The 17,486-nt window shown below is 39.8% G+C and overlaps 1 protein-coding gene across 1 annotated transcript in view; it reads left to right on the top strand.

Moving 5' to 3' along the window:
• LOC126251380 (juvenile hormone esterase-like) overlaps positions 1-17,486 on the top strand; it is a 119,500-nt gene that overhangs the window by 41,828 nt on the left and 60,186 nt on the right. The window contains exon 6 of the mRNA XM_049951765.1: positions 8,082-8,281. Within this exon, the coding sequence (XP_049807722.1) occupies positions 8,082-8,281 (200 nt within the window). The remainder of the gene's footprint in view (positions 1-8,081; positions 8,282-17,486) is intronic.

Raw genomic sequence — 17,486 nt, 5'->3', positions numbered from 1 at the left:
ATCTGGTTGATAGAATGTATGGGTAATTCAGGAATACAGAAATACGAGTCGCTTAGACATGAAATAACTAGGAAGTGTAGGGAAGCTGAGGCGAAGAGGCTGTGCGAAAAATGTGATGAAATCGAAGAACAAATGATTGTTGGAAGGACTGACTCAGCATATAGAGCAGTCAAAACAACCTTCGGTGACATTAAAAGTGCAATGAGAGTTCCACAGTTAAACGAAGAGGAGGGAGCGGACACGGGGAAACAGTACATTGAAGGTCCCTATGAGGGGGAAGATTTGTCTGGTGTGGTAGAAGAAACAGAAGTCCATACAGCAGAGAGAGAGGTCCAGTATTGGAATCAGAATGTAAAAGAGCTTTGGAAGACTTAAGATAAATTAAGGTAGAAGCGATAGATTACATTCCATCAGAATTTCTAAAATCATTGGGGTAAGTGGCAACAAAACGACTATTCACTTTGTTTGTGCAGAATGTGTGAGTCTGACATTCGGAAAAACATCATCCACACTATCCCGAAGACTGCAAGAGCTGACAGATGCGAGTAGGAATTGTCGACATTGTAAAAGCGTGTAATATGTTGCAAGATGTTAGAAATTCTGAGAAAAATAGGGGTAAGCTATAGGGAGAAACGGGTAATATACAATATGTACAAGAGCCAAGAGGGAATAATAGGAATGGACGACCAAGAAGGAAGTGCTCGAATTACAAAGGGTTTAAGTCAAAGATATAGTCTTTCGCCCTACTGTTCAATACGTGTACCGAAGAAGCAATGATGTAAAAAAATAAAAGTTCAGGAGTTCAATTAAAATTCAAGTTGAAAGGATAACAATGATAGTTTTCGGTGATGATATTGCTGTCCTGACTGAAAGTGAAGAATAACTGCATGATATGCTTAAAGGAATTAACTGTCTAATGAGGACAGAATACGGACTGAGAATAAATGGAAGGAAGACGAAAGTAATGGGAAGTAGCAGAAATCAGAACAAGCGAGAAACTTAACTTCGGGATTGGTGGTCACGAAGTAGGTGAGGTTAAGGAGTTCTGCTTCCTAGGCAGCAAAATTATGACGAACGGAGCATGGAGAACATCAAAATCCCGCCAGCGTGGGCAGAAAGGGCTTTGCTGGACCAGAGAAGTTGACTAGTGTCAAACAAGGGTTTTATTTTGAGGAAGATATTTCTGAGAATGTACATCTGGATCACAGCATTGTATGGTAGTGAAACATGGACTGTGGGAAAACCGGAACAGAAGAGAATCGAAGCATTTGAGATGTGGTGCTCGAGGCGAATGTTGAAAATTAAGTGGACCGATAAGGTAATGAATGAGGAAGTTCTGCGCAGACTCAGAGAGGAAAGGAATAAATGGAAAAGACAGACAGTAAGGAGTAACAGGATGATTGTACAGTTGTTAAGAAATCATGGAATGACTTCCGTGGTACTAGATGGAGATGTAGAGCGTAAAAGATGTAGAGGAAGACAGAGACTGGAATACTTGTAGCAAATAACTACGAGCCCAGGTATCAGGTGTCAGATACTGTGAACATCCTAGAAGAACGCGTGGCACCTGATATATGTGAGCTTGTGCGCCACTGTCTGACGACCACCTATTTCAAGTAGAGAGGTCAATTTTATGAACAAACTGACGGTGTAGCTATGGGCTCACTCCTATCGCCTATCGCAGCAGAAATTTTCATGGAGGCATTTGAGGAAACAGCCCTCCAGTCCGCACCATTACGTCCAAATTGTTGGCTTCGCTATGTCGATGATACTTTCGTCATCTGGCCCCACGGAGAAGAGGAGTTACAGAACTTCCACAAGCACCTTAACCAACAGCATAGGAAAATTCAGTTTACAATGGAAACAGAGAAGAATGGGGTGCTGCCTTTTCTCGACGTGGAAGTTTATCGAAAACCTGATGGTAAACTTGGCCACAAAGTGTACAGGAAACCAACCAATACGGACAGGTACCTTCACGCCTCCCCCACCATCACCCCACGCAGAAGAAGTCCGCCCTGCACACGCTAACGAAGAGAGCGTACAGGATAAGCGACGAAGAACATCTGAAGACAGAACTTGAACGCCTCAGGTCCATCTTCGGAACTAATGGCTATGGGAAGCAGATGATAGACAGCACCATGTCGACAAGGGAGAAGACTAATAGGGAAGAGGAGAAGGAGGCACAGAGCATTGCTGTGTTACCATATGTACAAGGGGTCACCGAACGTATTGGCAAAATTCTACGAAAAGCCGACATCAAACCAATTTTCCGAAGCAGAAACAAAATATCAGACATGCTCGGTTCTACCAAGGATGCAGTTGACAAACTACACACAGCTGGCGTGTATGAAATTGGTTGTGCGTGTGGATTAGTCTACATAGGTGAGACGGGACGTCCGATTAGCACAAGGCTCTCGGAACATGAAAGATATATCCGCCTGAAACAACACACTAAGTCAGCAGTGGCGGAACACCGAGACGAGTGCGGGAAACCAATATTTTTTCAAGAAGCCCGTGTCCTGGCGAAACAGCCTCTCACTTTCAAAAGAAAGATTAGAGAGGCGATAGAAATAGCCAAAAGACCCGCCAACATGAATAGAGAGGACGGGTACAAGCTTCCGAGGTCTTGGCTACCTGCAATAGCAGGGCTACGGAGCGGCGGCAGAGCCGTGGCGGCCCATGCAGACACGCGGAGAGCCGCAGTAGTGGTCGCGAGCACACAAAGCAATGGCACGCCGCAGCCGGCTTCTGGACAGCATGGAAACAGTGTGACGTCACAGCCATTACCTGTTCGCTATTCGTCCGTCTCCTCCAATGGGGTGGATTAATATAAAGACCAATAGAAAACAGCTATTTCAGCCAATGACAGATAATAAAGGAAACATCAATAAAGCATACCTTTCACCCCTCCTCCTCCTCCTTTTACAGCCAATCAAGTAACGACACGGTTTTCTCGTGCAGCTATTTAAGGAACCAAGTGTGTTCATTTAGCAGTTAACGTAAGGCCCTGATGAAGGCTAGCTGCAACGTTGGCCGAAACGTTGGCACATTTTAAATTATGACAATGCGGTCTGATACCCTGAAGAATTTTATTGAAGATATAAAAAAATTGCCGGTTCAGGGTATCGGTCGATTAATTGGGTTGTCAAGTTATTTAAATTAATCGATTAATTGTTTATTCATAATCGATAATGTATTTATTATTTGTGTTACGTCTTTTTTCTATAAAATGTTCTCCTACAATAATTTTTATGATATAATACTTTTTCTACAAATAAAAATGCCATTTTTTTGTTTGTAACTTACATAAGTTGCTCACTTTTATGAAGTACACAGATACCAATTATTATTGTTAGGAGGACTATCTATCTATTTAAGAATTATTAGTAAAGCTAATTAATATATCTTTTTAACACAAATACTGTATTCTTACAAGCACCAAAATTTTTCTGGAGGAAGAAGGACTTTGCCACCGTTTGGTAAGGGTAATTAACAGGTGGAATGTTTACTTACCACTTGTAAGCGGTGGCACTGGAGGATTTGCGCTTATCATGCTGATCAGCAGCTAGGGAATAAATTACGACGGAACTGGAGAGGTTTGGTGAAAGCACTTCAGAGAGAGGTTCATGTTGAAACACTCTCGTTACGTTATTTATTCTTATTTCAGAAGTGACACTCAAAGCACACGACATCGACACGCTACTTAGAAACAATTACTATTACATCGATGATGTTTGCAGTAGTCCTAAACAGAAAATAGTCCACGTCTAGACTTACACCTGTACATCTCAAGCCGCCCGTCGGTGTGCGGCAGGGGCTACTTCTGGCACCACTAACTGATTCTCCATTCCCTGTTTCATTCTCAAATATAATACACCTCTCCGTGACGCACAACACCTTACTTGCAGCACCTACAAATGGACTTCGTTGAGCAACTCCGTAACGCACTTGGGCCAACTAAACGCCCCCGCGACGAATGCACCGATCTTCATTGGATCTTATCTAACATTTCCCAGACCAATGAGCAGTACTCAAGAATCATTCGAATAAGTATTTTGTGAGCCACGTCTTTGAAGAATGGATTACATTTCGATAAGATGCTTCCTATGAATCTCAGTCTAGTATCCGCCTTTCCTACGGTTTGTTTTGTGTAGTGAATCCCCTTAAGGTTATTGTCGATGGGTACATCCAAATATTTTACGGTGGTAACTGTTTCCAGCAAATTGTCATCAGTAGTGTAATTGTACAGCATTGGATTTCTTCTCCTACCCGTGGGCAATATATTATACTTATTTACGTTCAGGGTCAACTTCCAGTCTCCGCACCATTCATTAATTCTCTGCAGGTCTTGCATAAAATGTTCCGACTTGTGCCGACGCTACACAGTATTAGGGGCAGTCGGACTTATTTCGGTAACTAAGCTGTAGACAGTAAGTTAACACTCAACAGGCTTTATAACAAAAAAGAAAATGAATGAAATAATAACTGTATATCTAACTATGTAAAATTAATTGACGCGAAGAAAATATCGATATATCTATAATCGATTACCAGAATAACTACGACTAATCGATTAATTGCAGTTATTCGCCAATCTATAGTTGACTTTAGGTGTCACCTAGGAGCGCAGCTAGATAGCACGCTACTCCATATGGCTCTTCTATACTTGCGACAAAATGCCGAAAATTTCCAATAGGTTGAAAAATCTGCGAAGATTTAGAAATGCCAAAAATTTCGTATTAAAACAGGACAGAGCACCACCCTTCTGTCAGCGGAAAGTAAGAGCATTTCTTAGCATAAAATGCATTGCCTTGGCAGAAAGCGGCGCATGAATATCGCACTGCATCGTTAGCCTCTTGCTAAATCACAATTTTTTTTTTTAATCCTCGGAAGGCGCGATGAAAGGCTTGATGTACCTCTGCTTTCAGCATCCCTGAGTAAACTGCAACACCACGTAGTAACGGTAGTGCATCCAGTAGCTCTACACATTCATGCATAAGTATGGGACGAGTGTGTGAATGTCATGTTAGTGTTGTAGATAACGCTGAAAAAGTGTCAAAGGCTAATGAAAACTTTGACACCAAATGTGTAACGCACCCTAATGTTGTTTTGAACGTGAATGTAAACTCTGATAGGTTTTTGAAAATAACTTCGTAGACGCCTGCGTGTTAAAATTTGCCCGAAGTTTCTATTTTCATTCTTGTAGAAGATACGGTCTTGCGAAAGCGAATGTTAAACCCCGTAGTCTGAAATCCAGATGTAAATAATACTGAGTACCCAAAGCATTCCTTTTCTCAAGCACGGTGTTTCCGAGAGTATTTAATACAAAATGCGCATTAAGTAATGGTTGTCATTACGTTTGTGGTATAATCTGAAATTCGAAGATGGTACGAAAGTAATATCGTTGTTTGAAACTCTCGAAACTGGCTGTACTTGTCTGGTTGGATTTTGACATGCTGCACTGATAGCGTAATATAGTGTAAAGATTTCCTTGGAGGTCACTTCAGTTACTGTAGTAAATGCAGCAACTTTTTTCATTTGTTCTAAGCATTTTTTCTTTCCTTCTTTTATTCGCTTTCGTCCTCATTCAACTGAGTCAGTTGAAAGACGATACGACAGTGTAGTGAAAACGAGTTTCTTTGTCAGTTAAGACGATACGGACGTAAGGACAGCACATCACACAGTCACCGAGCGGAGAAAATCTCCGATTCGGCCGTTAATCGAACCCGGGCCCGTATTTTAAGCATAGTCAAGTCGTGTTTCCGTTCGCTTTACGCGCCCTGAAAGTTTTTTTTTTTTTTTATTCTCCAGATGACACCGACCGAAATGCTTCCCGAATTGGATATCTCATATCATCTAACTCTGTAAGACACTGTTGATTCACAGTAACTTCAAATAAAGAAGGATGATAATTGTACTTCCCCTCGCCCGTTCTGCATAGAAAACAATAAGAAGCTGTGAAATAAATAAAAGTTAATGGGCCGTACCATGGTTAAGACAGATAGATATGTTATTCTATCATAATTTACCAAGAAAATTATTATTCCTAATTTAAATGGTCACAGATGTTACGAAAAGTTGCAGCTTTGAATTGAAAAACCGGATGCCGTTTTCAAGAACGTCATTGTTAACCACCGAAAAGGGATTCCGCAAGGAAAGGACGTGACAAAGATATTTTTAGCACAGATATATTCTACACAATCTGTTCATTTCTTTGAGCACTACTTAATTCATTGGTTCCAGGAATATTTTATGATGTTTTTAAATAATCGGAACGGACCAGAGTACTACCCAGAAAAAATGGACCTCTATTCAGTGATATTGATCCTCTGTAGACAGAATTATGGAGCGCCAAAGACAAAAAATTCTAAATAGTGTGTCTGTCTGGCTTAGGGTAACAATAAATATACATTGATAAAATATACATTAAGTCATGTTTATACAGTATACTTGGCAGCGTTATGTGTTTGTTACACTAGGAATTTAAGGCTACAAATAAAGTAAATGTTGTCTTGTAAATAATTACATATATACTTTTCCGACACATGAAAATATTTAAGAATTTGAGGCTTTAGACCCCTCATACTTTTTATTCTTTATGAAAGTCCAAAAAAACTGTTTCTTTTCTTCTGGATGCACAAATTAACATTACACCTCTGGCAGACGACTGACAGGCTTCGATTGCAATTTGGCATGTTGCACCCACCTCTCTCGTCAGATGCATTTGACCAGTGACCAACAATATCCTGGTGAGCAACCTTTTGGGTAACTGGCTTTGATACATGCCCTATTTTCTTCCTCTTTACATACTCAGTATTTACACTTGAACAAAGTCCTCTCCTCTTTCATTTTTCTCTGGGAATCGGCTACTTCAGCTTTGTCAAATTGTCATCTGCCTGTTTTTCGGTACACCAAGCGAGTCACAGTCTCGTTTGTGCGAAAGCCTTGCATTTAGTACCACCATATCACGGAAGCGAAAAAACGGTAGTGCTTCTTCGACTGACATTCTGTATAATGCATGTGTGTGTGTTGTCCTTAGCACAAGTTAGTTTAAGTTAGATTAAGTAGTGTGTAAGCCTAGGGATCAATGATCTCAGTAGTTTGGTCCCATAGGAGTTTACCACAAATTTCAATTTTTCAAGTCTCTATAATGCAGTTAGTGAATCAAACAGATCCACTCCTTCGAAAAACAAGCTGTAGACAATATTAACTGATCGACACCGAGCCTCAAGACTTTCTTTGGCCTTCTGATCCAGTCGGTTCACCTTACTTGCTGGTGTCACCAGAGGAGGCACTCGTGCAACAGTCGTCAGTCCCTCACGGGCGAAAACCTTCCTCTCCTTTCCATAATACACTGCAGGTTTAAATATCTAAGGAAAGAGCAGCTTACTTGCGCAGGCTTAAGTTGAAACATTTGTAACGTTTAAAAAATAAGCTCACAAATTCTACCAGGATCATATTTTTATCCGGATATACCTCAAAATTATCTCTATCACGTCATATTTAAAAAGTTTCATAGCTTACGTTTTTCAAGGTCAATAGTATTAAATATCAACTGCTGAGATACATGTGTCCACGCCACGAAGAACTCCCAAGATGCAACTATTCACGTAGTTGTAGAAATTCTCATAGTGCAGCGCAACTTCCTACATTTGTAGTCTGGAAGTGTTCCCCATATGCTACGCACGGCAACTGCAAGAAAATGCATCGCTATGTAGACACAGCAATGTACTGTAAGCATTACAAATTTGTCGAGCTCGTCCATAGAGAATTAATACTGTACAAAGTTTTTCATTTCTAATTCTGAACTTTAAAATTGTTTCAGCTTATTTCCATTAGATTCCAAACAACTAGAGATTTACCAGACATTTCGACGGTAAGAATTTACGTAAATCACATTTCATAAAAAATTTCGGATGGTACTCGTATGTGTTCCAGAAAATAGGGCACTACCATGGCTCTGCAGCGTCAGTTGAACAGCAGGCAGCCAAATACCACGAAAATATTTGCAGCAAGTGATTGATTTTTGTCATCAAATTTGTAAGAATCTAACACCTTTGTGAAATGTTAACTTGTGGTAGGACTCTTCTCGCGGGCGATCATCCAAAGCGGGAACTTCATTTCACGGCAAGTGATCGCGGACGAGGCGCGCCAGCACGCCTTCAATCTGGGAGCCGCCCTCGGCTTCCACACCAACGACTCGCACGCGCTCGTCGACTTCCTGCGAACCGTCAACGCTACGGACCTCCTGGTTGACAACTCGCTCATCTTGTCGGACGAGGTACGGTGCTGTAATATTTCCATGTCGAAGGTTTGTATCTCACTGTGACTACCAAACTTCGGCTTATGTTTTCCTTGTATATCTGTTATAATAAAATTGCTCTGGAGGTTTGTTGTATGACCTGTGGTACTTCGTCGCTCTGATTAATTTTTAGCTTCATTGGTTCCCACTTTCGCAGAGGTGAAACAATCTCCCTCTGAGTTCTACTATGCATTGTCAAAGATCAGTTCCATCTTGTATAGTAAATCTACCGCTAAGTTCCCGCGTTAAGCATTCCGTATAAGAGGCAAATCTCCCATACGATCCCAGATATCTTTTCTGCTTTGAAACTCAATATAGCCGATACTATCGAATGCACTTCATTACTATCCAGTCTACATAACTTTCATCACGGTGAGCTAAGCCTCCTCTTCCCCATGATGTTCAAACTAGTCACAGACACACACAAACCATGTCCAACAAAACTTGTGTTCCTTTCCATCCACTTTTCAGTAGCGCAAGATTAATTGGAAGGGCGATCAGCGGCCATGGCGCTCCTGTTGGAGTTTAACGCTAGGGGTGTAAACCAGGCTCAAATGGCTCTAAGCACTATAGGACTTAACATCTGAGGTTATCAGTCCCCTAGACTTAGAACTACTTAAACCTAACTAACCTAAGGGCATCACACATATCCATGCCCTAGGCAGGATTCGAACCTGCGGCCGTAGCAACAGCGCGGTTCCGGACTGAAACGCCTAGAACCGCTCGGCCACAGCGGCCGGCACACCAGGCTCATTCAGACCCCGGAGTGTATTTTTTGTTACTGTGCATCCACCACTGCACATATATAGACCACTGCCACAATTGTAAATCGAGAATTTGGTGAGACCTAGAAGAGGACAGTCGTTCTAAGTTCTGTGAAATTGTTGTTTAATTAATTTGACAAAAATATTTTTGAACAGTCATTGTGGCACCGGAGTACACATTATGTAACTATTCTGTCACCGAGTTGTGTGAAAGTGGCATTTACGAATTTTTTTAAAGAAATTTCTGCCTTATGAGCAAAAATAGTCACGTGTTGCAAATCTCTTTCAAAACTTGTGTACGACTGTTCCCCCACGAAGGAAATATCGTTGACGCAAAAATCACTTTTGCTAACGTAAGATATTACACGGGAAGCATTATTAAAAGTACTAATCGTGGTAGTGACGTAAGTCACTTTCCTTGCGCAAGTGATTCTGAACCTGATGCTCCTGTAGCAGTTATGGACAACGGCGAAACTCATCAACCTGCCGAATTTCGGACAGCGATGAAGAAAATACAGTTATCTACCGTGAGGATGCTCTTTATTCACAGCTATATCTAATAGTAGCCTATATTCCAAGAGACTGGAAGTGAATCGATTTCTGAATAATTAAGAACACCTCAAAATATTTGTGTAATATATGTATTTTATTAAATGAATATGATCTTCATTTAACTAAATTGCACTTAAAGTCTCACTGGACTCGCATTCCGGAGGACGACGGTTCAATCCCGTCTCCGGCCATCCTGATTTAGGTTTTCCGTGATTTCCCTAAATCGTTTCAGGCAAATGCCGGGATGGTTCCTTTGAAAGGGCACGGCCGATTTCCTTCCCAATCCTTCCCTAACCCGAGCTTGCGCTCCGTCTCTAATGGCCTCGTTGTTGACGGGACGTTAAACACTAACCACCACCACCACCACTTAAAGTCTTAGGATCCGGATAACTTTGAAGTTTCATCCCTGAAAAGCTTCCTTGATCGTTTTTACTTAGTCGCGAATTTTGAATGTATTAATACTATTATTCATTGAAGAAGGACATGACAGAGGTGAAACGAAATGCATTTGGTATAGGAGGCTGTAATTTCATTACAAAATATTCTATTTTCAGGCAGTTTCTCCAGCAAATATTTGAGGGCCACAGTGACGCTGGCGTACAATTTCAGAGGTATACACTATTTGGGTTAGGGGTACATTATTCCCATATGTAGATTGTTCCCATACTCTTTCTTGTCATGCCCTCTATTCTGCTTAAAGTCCCGTTCACGATGCCGTACTTTTTCCAGTTTCCTACATAGCGGATGCTGACAGTCTTGTCGGATATGGCCTGATCGTCCACAACGCTAGCATTTGACGCCAGTGGAAAAAAATCCCATAACGCAGACCTGGGTCACGGCGTTTATCTCTTCTAACGCTGTTGCCCTTCCTATGACTTCATTTGAGGTTTTAGGAAACTGCTCGTACTTTCCTGGACACATCGATTGCCAACCCCCGCGAAGATGCGTCTGAGGGCCTTTACTATTCTTCTTGCAGAGAGCACCTTACTCATGTTATTTCTTCCCATCACCTCGTATGTGTAGACATTGAGTTTCCTTATTCTACTGAAACGTCCCCTTTTAACAATTTTTTACAACTGTGCTTAACCTGACACACAATATTTTTTTTTTAGCGCAACGCAATCTGACTTTCAAAATCTCTAGAAGAGAATGGCCCTGACTAACATTAAACTATCTCTTTCACAAATCACTTACCTCACAAAAATCTTCGCTGCTCAAGCTACTGCAATACAGCGAGCGCCACTACTGCCAGCTAAATAAAAGATTCAAACTATGGAAGGCACTAACTACTGATAGGGATAGTTAGCAAATGAAAGATATTAATAGAGAACAAACAATGTATTTACCTTGATATCATGACAAATTACAAAACTACGCCATCTCTCTCCCCACATCCACCACTGCTGGCGGCACACCTCCAACTGCCCAACGCTACGCGCTGTTCACAGCCAGCTGCCTAACACTACAATGGTTGAGTATTACAACAATGCAAAGCAGCCACAGACTGCACACGGCACAGCCAGTGATTTTCATACTGAGGTGGCGTTACCAATAAAAAAACCTAAACAGCCTACTTACATAGCCCCCATGCTACCCACAAAAAATTTTACAAAATTTTTTTGGGCACTGGCCAATACATATTTGTTAAAATTCTTTTTCACAATTACAATAACAAAGAAATCAAATGCACACACTTATTGATACAATGTTGGTCAAAAGCTAAAATTTTCTCTCACAGTCCATAAAGACAGTCCTGATCATTCATCACATTGCAGTGTTTTTCTTAAAGTCTGAGCAGTAAAAGAAAATGCACACGGAAGTAGTGGATTTCCATGCAGTCTTGAAGAAGTAGCGTTGTCCTTCCAACGGAAAGACAGTGCTGACTCTTGACATGCTGACAGGTAATGGGCCACAACAGAGCAAACCCACAGCGGAGTCAATCGAAGTTTTGAAGAGTATTGGTGGGTAGGTCATCACAGAGCAGACCCACTGTAGTCCTGGTAGAGATTACGGTATTGGTGGGCCACCAGAGGCGCAGACCCACTGCAGTCCTTGTAGAAATAATGGTACTGATGGATCATCAAAGATGTAGACCCACTGTAGTCCTTGTAGAGATTATGGTACTGGTGAGTCAGCAACGACGTAGACCCACTGTAGTCCTCGTAGAGACGGCCAGCAGCCATCCGTTGTGACCGTGCAGGTGCACAATCACAATTGAAGAGTCTTGCGGATAATATAGCAAGTCCATAACCACCACTTGTCTACTCACAAAGTTTTTGGAATTGTCCTTAGAACCAGCAATGCTGTTATCCAGTCCCTTGCTGAATTATTAACACATGTGCAAACACTAACAGTCCCTACTTGTCACATATTGTCCATATAGTATGACCAACAGAAACGTGTGCAGTGAAATGGAACTTACAAGTTACTTAATTTGATGAACTGCTGTCAATTACAATTTTATAACATGAGAGTACAATTACAAAGGTACAAAATACATCATTAAAGAACATAACAATACAGATAACATTTGTAGTACAGGCTTTACAAAAGAATCAAAATAACATATACATCAATGTTACAGGAATTATGAGATAAGTAGATACATAAAAGTTCAGAAAAACTTTCAAAACATCAACTTCACACATGAGCATTAAAATAAAACAAAATAAATAATGTCTAAGCATATTTACAAGTTAAATAACATATTATTAATACCAATTATATTTGAGGATAACAGTATTCCTCATCATAGTGAATAGTATTAGAAAAAAAATTCTATGAAACTACACAGAGACAGGAAGAAAACAAATACACAAGGGTACACAAACACATAGAGGGATAACACAAAAGGAAAGGACAGGGTTTGTTTTACTGCAGTATTTTGCAAACAAAACTTTCTTTACTTCTCGGAGATCTCCCTGCGTTCTTCATTATTTCCAAAAGGTCCTATCTAAACCTCCTTCCTGTATCCTATTCATATTTCTCTCAAAATAATTATTTCTCATTGTACAATACTCATTTGGCCCAAATCTTTTTCATATACCTTGTTAATGCATTGCTTCCAATTCATCATAGTTAGTTTCTTATATAGTCTACCCCCTCTTAAGCTAACTTAAATCTACTGAGCTCAGATATATATACCAAGGGACGAGGCAATGCAGCATCACATAAAACAGTTAATATAAACAGCAATGAAAAAAAACGCAGATTTGCGAAGCAAGCAGCATTAAGAAATTAGCAAAGCAATTGTAATATTACAACTAATCTAAGGCAATGTGCAGCAAACAATAAAAATAAATCATTAGTAAAACTGGCTTAACAGAATAATACAAAGTCAAATTCAATAACACTATGCCTGGCAAACAGCAGCAACTTATACCTAAACATGACATAGCTCAAGCAGAAAAAATATTACACTAAAAATGGCCATGTCTAATACCTATGTCACATCTTAACACTAGAGTGATGCATCACAAGAACTTACACTAGCAGATAAGTTACCAAATCGTAAAGAAATTGTTTATGCAATTCCTGTGAAGGGAAATGTCTTTTTATGCTCCCTCATTTTTTGGAAATATATCACAAAACTATTATTTACTGGATCTGGAGACAGAAAATATTTATATTAGTACATCTATAAAATTTTATTTTAACCAGTGCTGCAGTGCAGCTAGAAACTAGATATTAAACAAAATGAGTAAATAAATACATAAAGCAAGCCATATGGCATTTCTCTCAATTCTCGTAGATAGACACTTGTCCTAATCAGGTGTGCAGATGTAAGAATGTTTCCAAGCTATTATTAGTGTGTCGTATTTACGATGCTTTCTACAAACGAATGTCAATAGCGAGGATAATGGCCTCCCCTTTTTTTTTTTTCTACCACCTGCGCCACACACTAATGGCTTTTTCTCAAGGCGGCTGGCACACCTGGCCGCTCACAACGCATTACGTGCAGGGGGTCACTTAACTTTCATACGGAAATATTTACGACACCAGTTTCCGCTACAGTGACAGTCTCATATAAAAATATTTCACAGGTCAAGAATCTGGGTTACAAATCTGTAGAAACAAAATCCTATAAATATAACAGTGTCCAAAAAATTTTCGCCGGCATTGTGATACATTCACGCATTTACACACATTTCCTACCTCTTAAAGTACGATTCTTGGTTTCCAACATCCTTTTTCACAAGTCAGTGTCCCTAACCGCTACTCATTACTCCTTACCTTATTACACATATATATATATATTCGTCGACGCTTCTTTAATATTTCATTATATGAAATATGTAGCATAATCAAATTCCTCATATAGCATCAGCTTCTTGACCATAAACATACCTCAGCAGCATAATACACATCGTCGTCGTAAAAATAACATCATAACACCTCAGTCAACTCTCAAAATCGTCGTAGCTTCCTCCAATAGTTTCAAAACCTAAAAAAATTCTCTGCTCATTTCAATAGTGTCATCAACCTCAAACGTACTTTAAATATTATGATCCCATACCAAATATATCATTCAAAGCTCTCATAGTATCACAATGGGTCCAAAAAAATATGAACAGTTCACAAAGTATAGACAAAATACAATTTCGTAAGTGTGAAGTTATCCAACTGTGTAATTACGTAAACATCTGTCACTGATGTAGTAAAAAGAATGTTTGTTTCTCTGTCAAATAATCAGATAGCTGTGTAATTTATGTGTTAGAGAAATATGGTACCGATGTGTAAAGTTGTATAAGCAAATACCATATTAGCTAGGGTTCCTTGTGGTTGCCACACACATGGTACACAAAGTAAGCGTGTACCCCCCTGAGGATTAATGTAATTATACCCTCAGGTGTTACAGATTACAGCAATGGAATGAAATGTATCACGGAAAACTTTCTTTGTAATTAAAAAATCTTTAAAAATAAGTGTCTTTAGTATAAGATTAATCACTCAAATGCGTGTACTGTAGCGCTAAACTGTGTGTCTTGTCGCAACATAATCTCTGTGGAAGTCTCGTAGTTATCGTCCTCCGAAAGCTAAGTTCTGCAGAAGTCAATGTACTTACCTCATGATAAACAAAAGTGAAATGCTTTGTGTATAGATATCGTAGTTATTACGCTAATTGTTGTGATGAAGAAAGTACTGTACAGTAACGTATTGTTGTGCCACGAAAAAGGCTGTCTCATTGTTGCTATACCACAAAAGTTACTACTAAAACATGTTTTACTTTCCAGAAGAATTCAGAAAAACTGTGCATATATAAAACAGATACACCGCAAAAGCAACAAGGTAAATTGTGTCACACATTAGTAGCGTCGTGATATAGTCGTGTAGCTGTCAAATAAACTAACCACTGTGTCACCTGGTATCTCTCAGAAAGCACCTTGAATCCATAATGTATTTGCAAGTAAACCAAAATGTTGCATTAAAATCTCATTAGCAGTACTGGTAAATGTTCTAAGTATGTGAGCCTTATAGTCGTTACGTAATCGTGCAACAAACAAGCAAGAATGTACACACACAATAACACTGTGTCGTCTGTTCACTATAACAATGCATTCGTAATTTCTGCTTAAATAAGATCTCTTGGTTCTTGACTGGATATTTAACTTCAAACATTGTTGCATGTTAACAGTTTCTAATTCTTACAAAGCATACTAGTAATGTGAAGTGAAAAGTTTTATGGCAAAGACAAAGTTAAAAAGCAGATTATCTTTCAATAAACGGTTTTACATGTGAAATGTAGCGTAAACCTTTACTCTTGCTAGTACGCAGAGTTTCAGCTTCAGTGGAATTATCATGTGGTATATGGCACATCGGTAAAGAATGCTAAAAATTTTCTCAAGGTTAGCGTCTATGTTATTTTTCCCTGAGCCAGCGGCCGCACGCAGCTGCCTGCTGTGCGAGTCATTGTCTGTCTCTTTGTTGGCGCGCGTCGTTATTGGGATTAGGAGACCTAACTTCTACAAATTCGCCTTGCCGAGAGCGCCCAGCTCTGTTAGAATCCCGCCAGTTCTGATGAAATTCAGGTCTGTCGTTATGTCGGTAGTTTACATAGTTTCTTTCTTGTCGGTCATGTGGTGGAGAATTTCTTCCTGAATCGTACCTGCGCTCTGAACTGTTGCGTCTGAAGTTATTCTGTCTCCCTTGATAATAATAGTTCTGGTTACCATATTGTCTGTTTCTATGATTGTCTCTGTCATATTCATTACTACGGAAATGCGAACTTTCTCTGTAACTATTACTCTGCCAGTGGTTGTCATACGGGTGGTGTCTGTTTTGGTCACGATTTACGTTGCAAGAATAGCCTTGACGTGTCCAGTTAATATTTCTTTCATCGCGGAATTGTGGCGGATGTGACCTGTAATTGTTATGTTCCTGTTTCCGCGTTCCCCGATTGTCAGTGTCAATGTCTAATTCTTGTAACAGACCCTGAAAAGCTTCAATGTCGTCTTTGCAACGTCCTGCTAAAATAATATGCCGTAAATGTTCAGGTAATTTGGTTAAGCAAATGCGGATGAGTTCTGAGGGGCTGTATGGGTTTGACAGGTACTGAATCTTGTGCAACATGTGTTCAAAATATTTGACAAGACTGGAAAATTCAGATTGTTCGAAATGATTCATCATTATGATGCTATGTTTTACTCGGTCTTGTGTGGCTTGAGACCAATATGCTGAGAGGAAGGCATGGTAAAACTCTCCTTCACTGTGACAATCGTGATTGACTGATCGCATTCTTACAGCTGGTTCATTCTCTAAGTAACCACACATAAATTCTAATCTGTGCTCTAACGACCAGTTGGGAGGAAAACAATGAGAGAATTGATGGAGCCACGCTTGTGGATGAATGTCGTTGGCAGAATTCTTAAACGTTTTGAATTTACGTGTAGTAATGAACAGCTTATAGTCAAAATCATCATGTCGGCGAGTCGCATATCGGTCATTGTTAGGTCGTGTCGGCCGTTCCATCTCAAAATTCGGTGCACATTGCCAATTTCTTTCATAACTTCCGAAATGCCCTGTGTTATTATTTTGCGGCTTTTCCGTATTTCTAAGTCCCTCATCCCGTATTGGGGCGCGAGTGTCCTCTGAAATACGTAATTCTGGTATTACCTGTGTCAGCTGATCTTGTACTTCCCGGATTTCTCTTTGGTGTTGATTCAGATTTTGTTTCAGTTTCCTAATTTGTTCGCTCTCTTCTGTGTCATTAAAGACTATCGGTTTTGTGTCATTCAGATTATCATCTACCTTCGTAGATAAATTAGTGAACTGATCCGAAAGTTCGGCTACTTTCTCCGATAGTGTACTTATTTCCTCAGTGTGTTTTTCTGAACCAAGTTTCAGAGTATCTACTGTGTCCTTTAAGTTTTCCTGAGATTTTGCAAGTTGCGTAACCGAATCGGTAGATGCAACTGAGTCAAATTTAGCTTGCAAGGTCTCATGATTTTCATGAACAATAGTTTGCAGTTCTTTTATGGCTGCTTCGTGATTCTGTAATGCATTTTCATGCCGCGAAAAAATAGGTTGAAAATGCTCACAAATTTGTGTTTTTACGTCGTTACAGACTTTTTGACATTTCGATTCAATGTGATGTAACTCATTAGTTAAATCCTCACGTGTTTGTTCAAGTGTGGTGTCTAACTTTTTAAGATTTTGTTCCACTGTGTCTAACTTTTGAAGATTTTGTTCCATTGTGTCTAACTTTTGAAGCTTTTGTTGTGTTTGTCCCATTTGTTGTATTAATTGTAATAACAATGCACTGGTGTCTGGAACATGTTCCTCAGTGCTTTTCGGCAGTGAATTTGCACCGGAAACATTCACATTTTGACAAGCAGAAAATGTGTCTTGACTTATTTGAGAAAACGGTG

Source organism: Schistocerca nitens, chromosome 4 (genome assembly GCF_023898315.1).
Source record: "Schistocerca nitens isolate TAMUIC-IGC-003100 chromosome 4, iqSchNite1.1, whole genome shotgun sequence".
NCBI classification, from domain to species: Eukaryota; Metazoa; Arthropoda; class Insecta; order Orthoptera; family Acrididae; genus Schistocerca; species Schistocerca nitens.
This window is presented reverse-complemented; position numbering and strand designations above follow the sequence as displayed.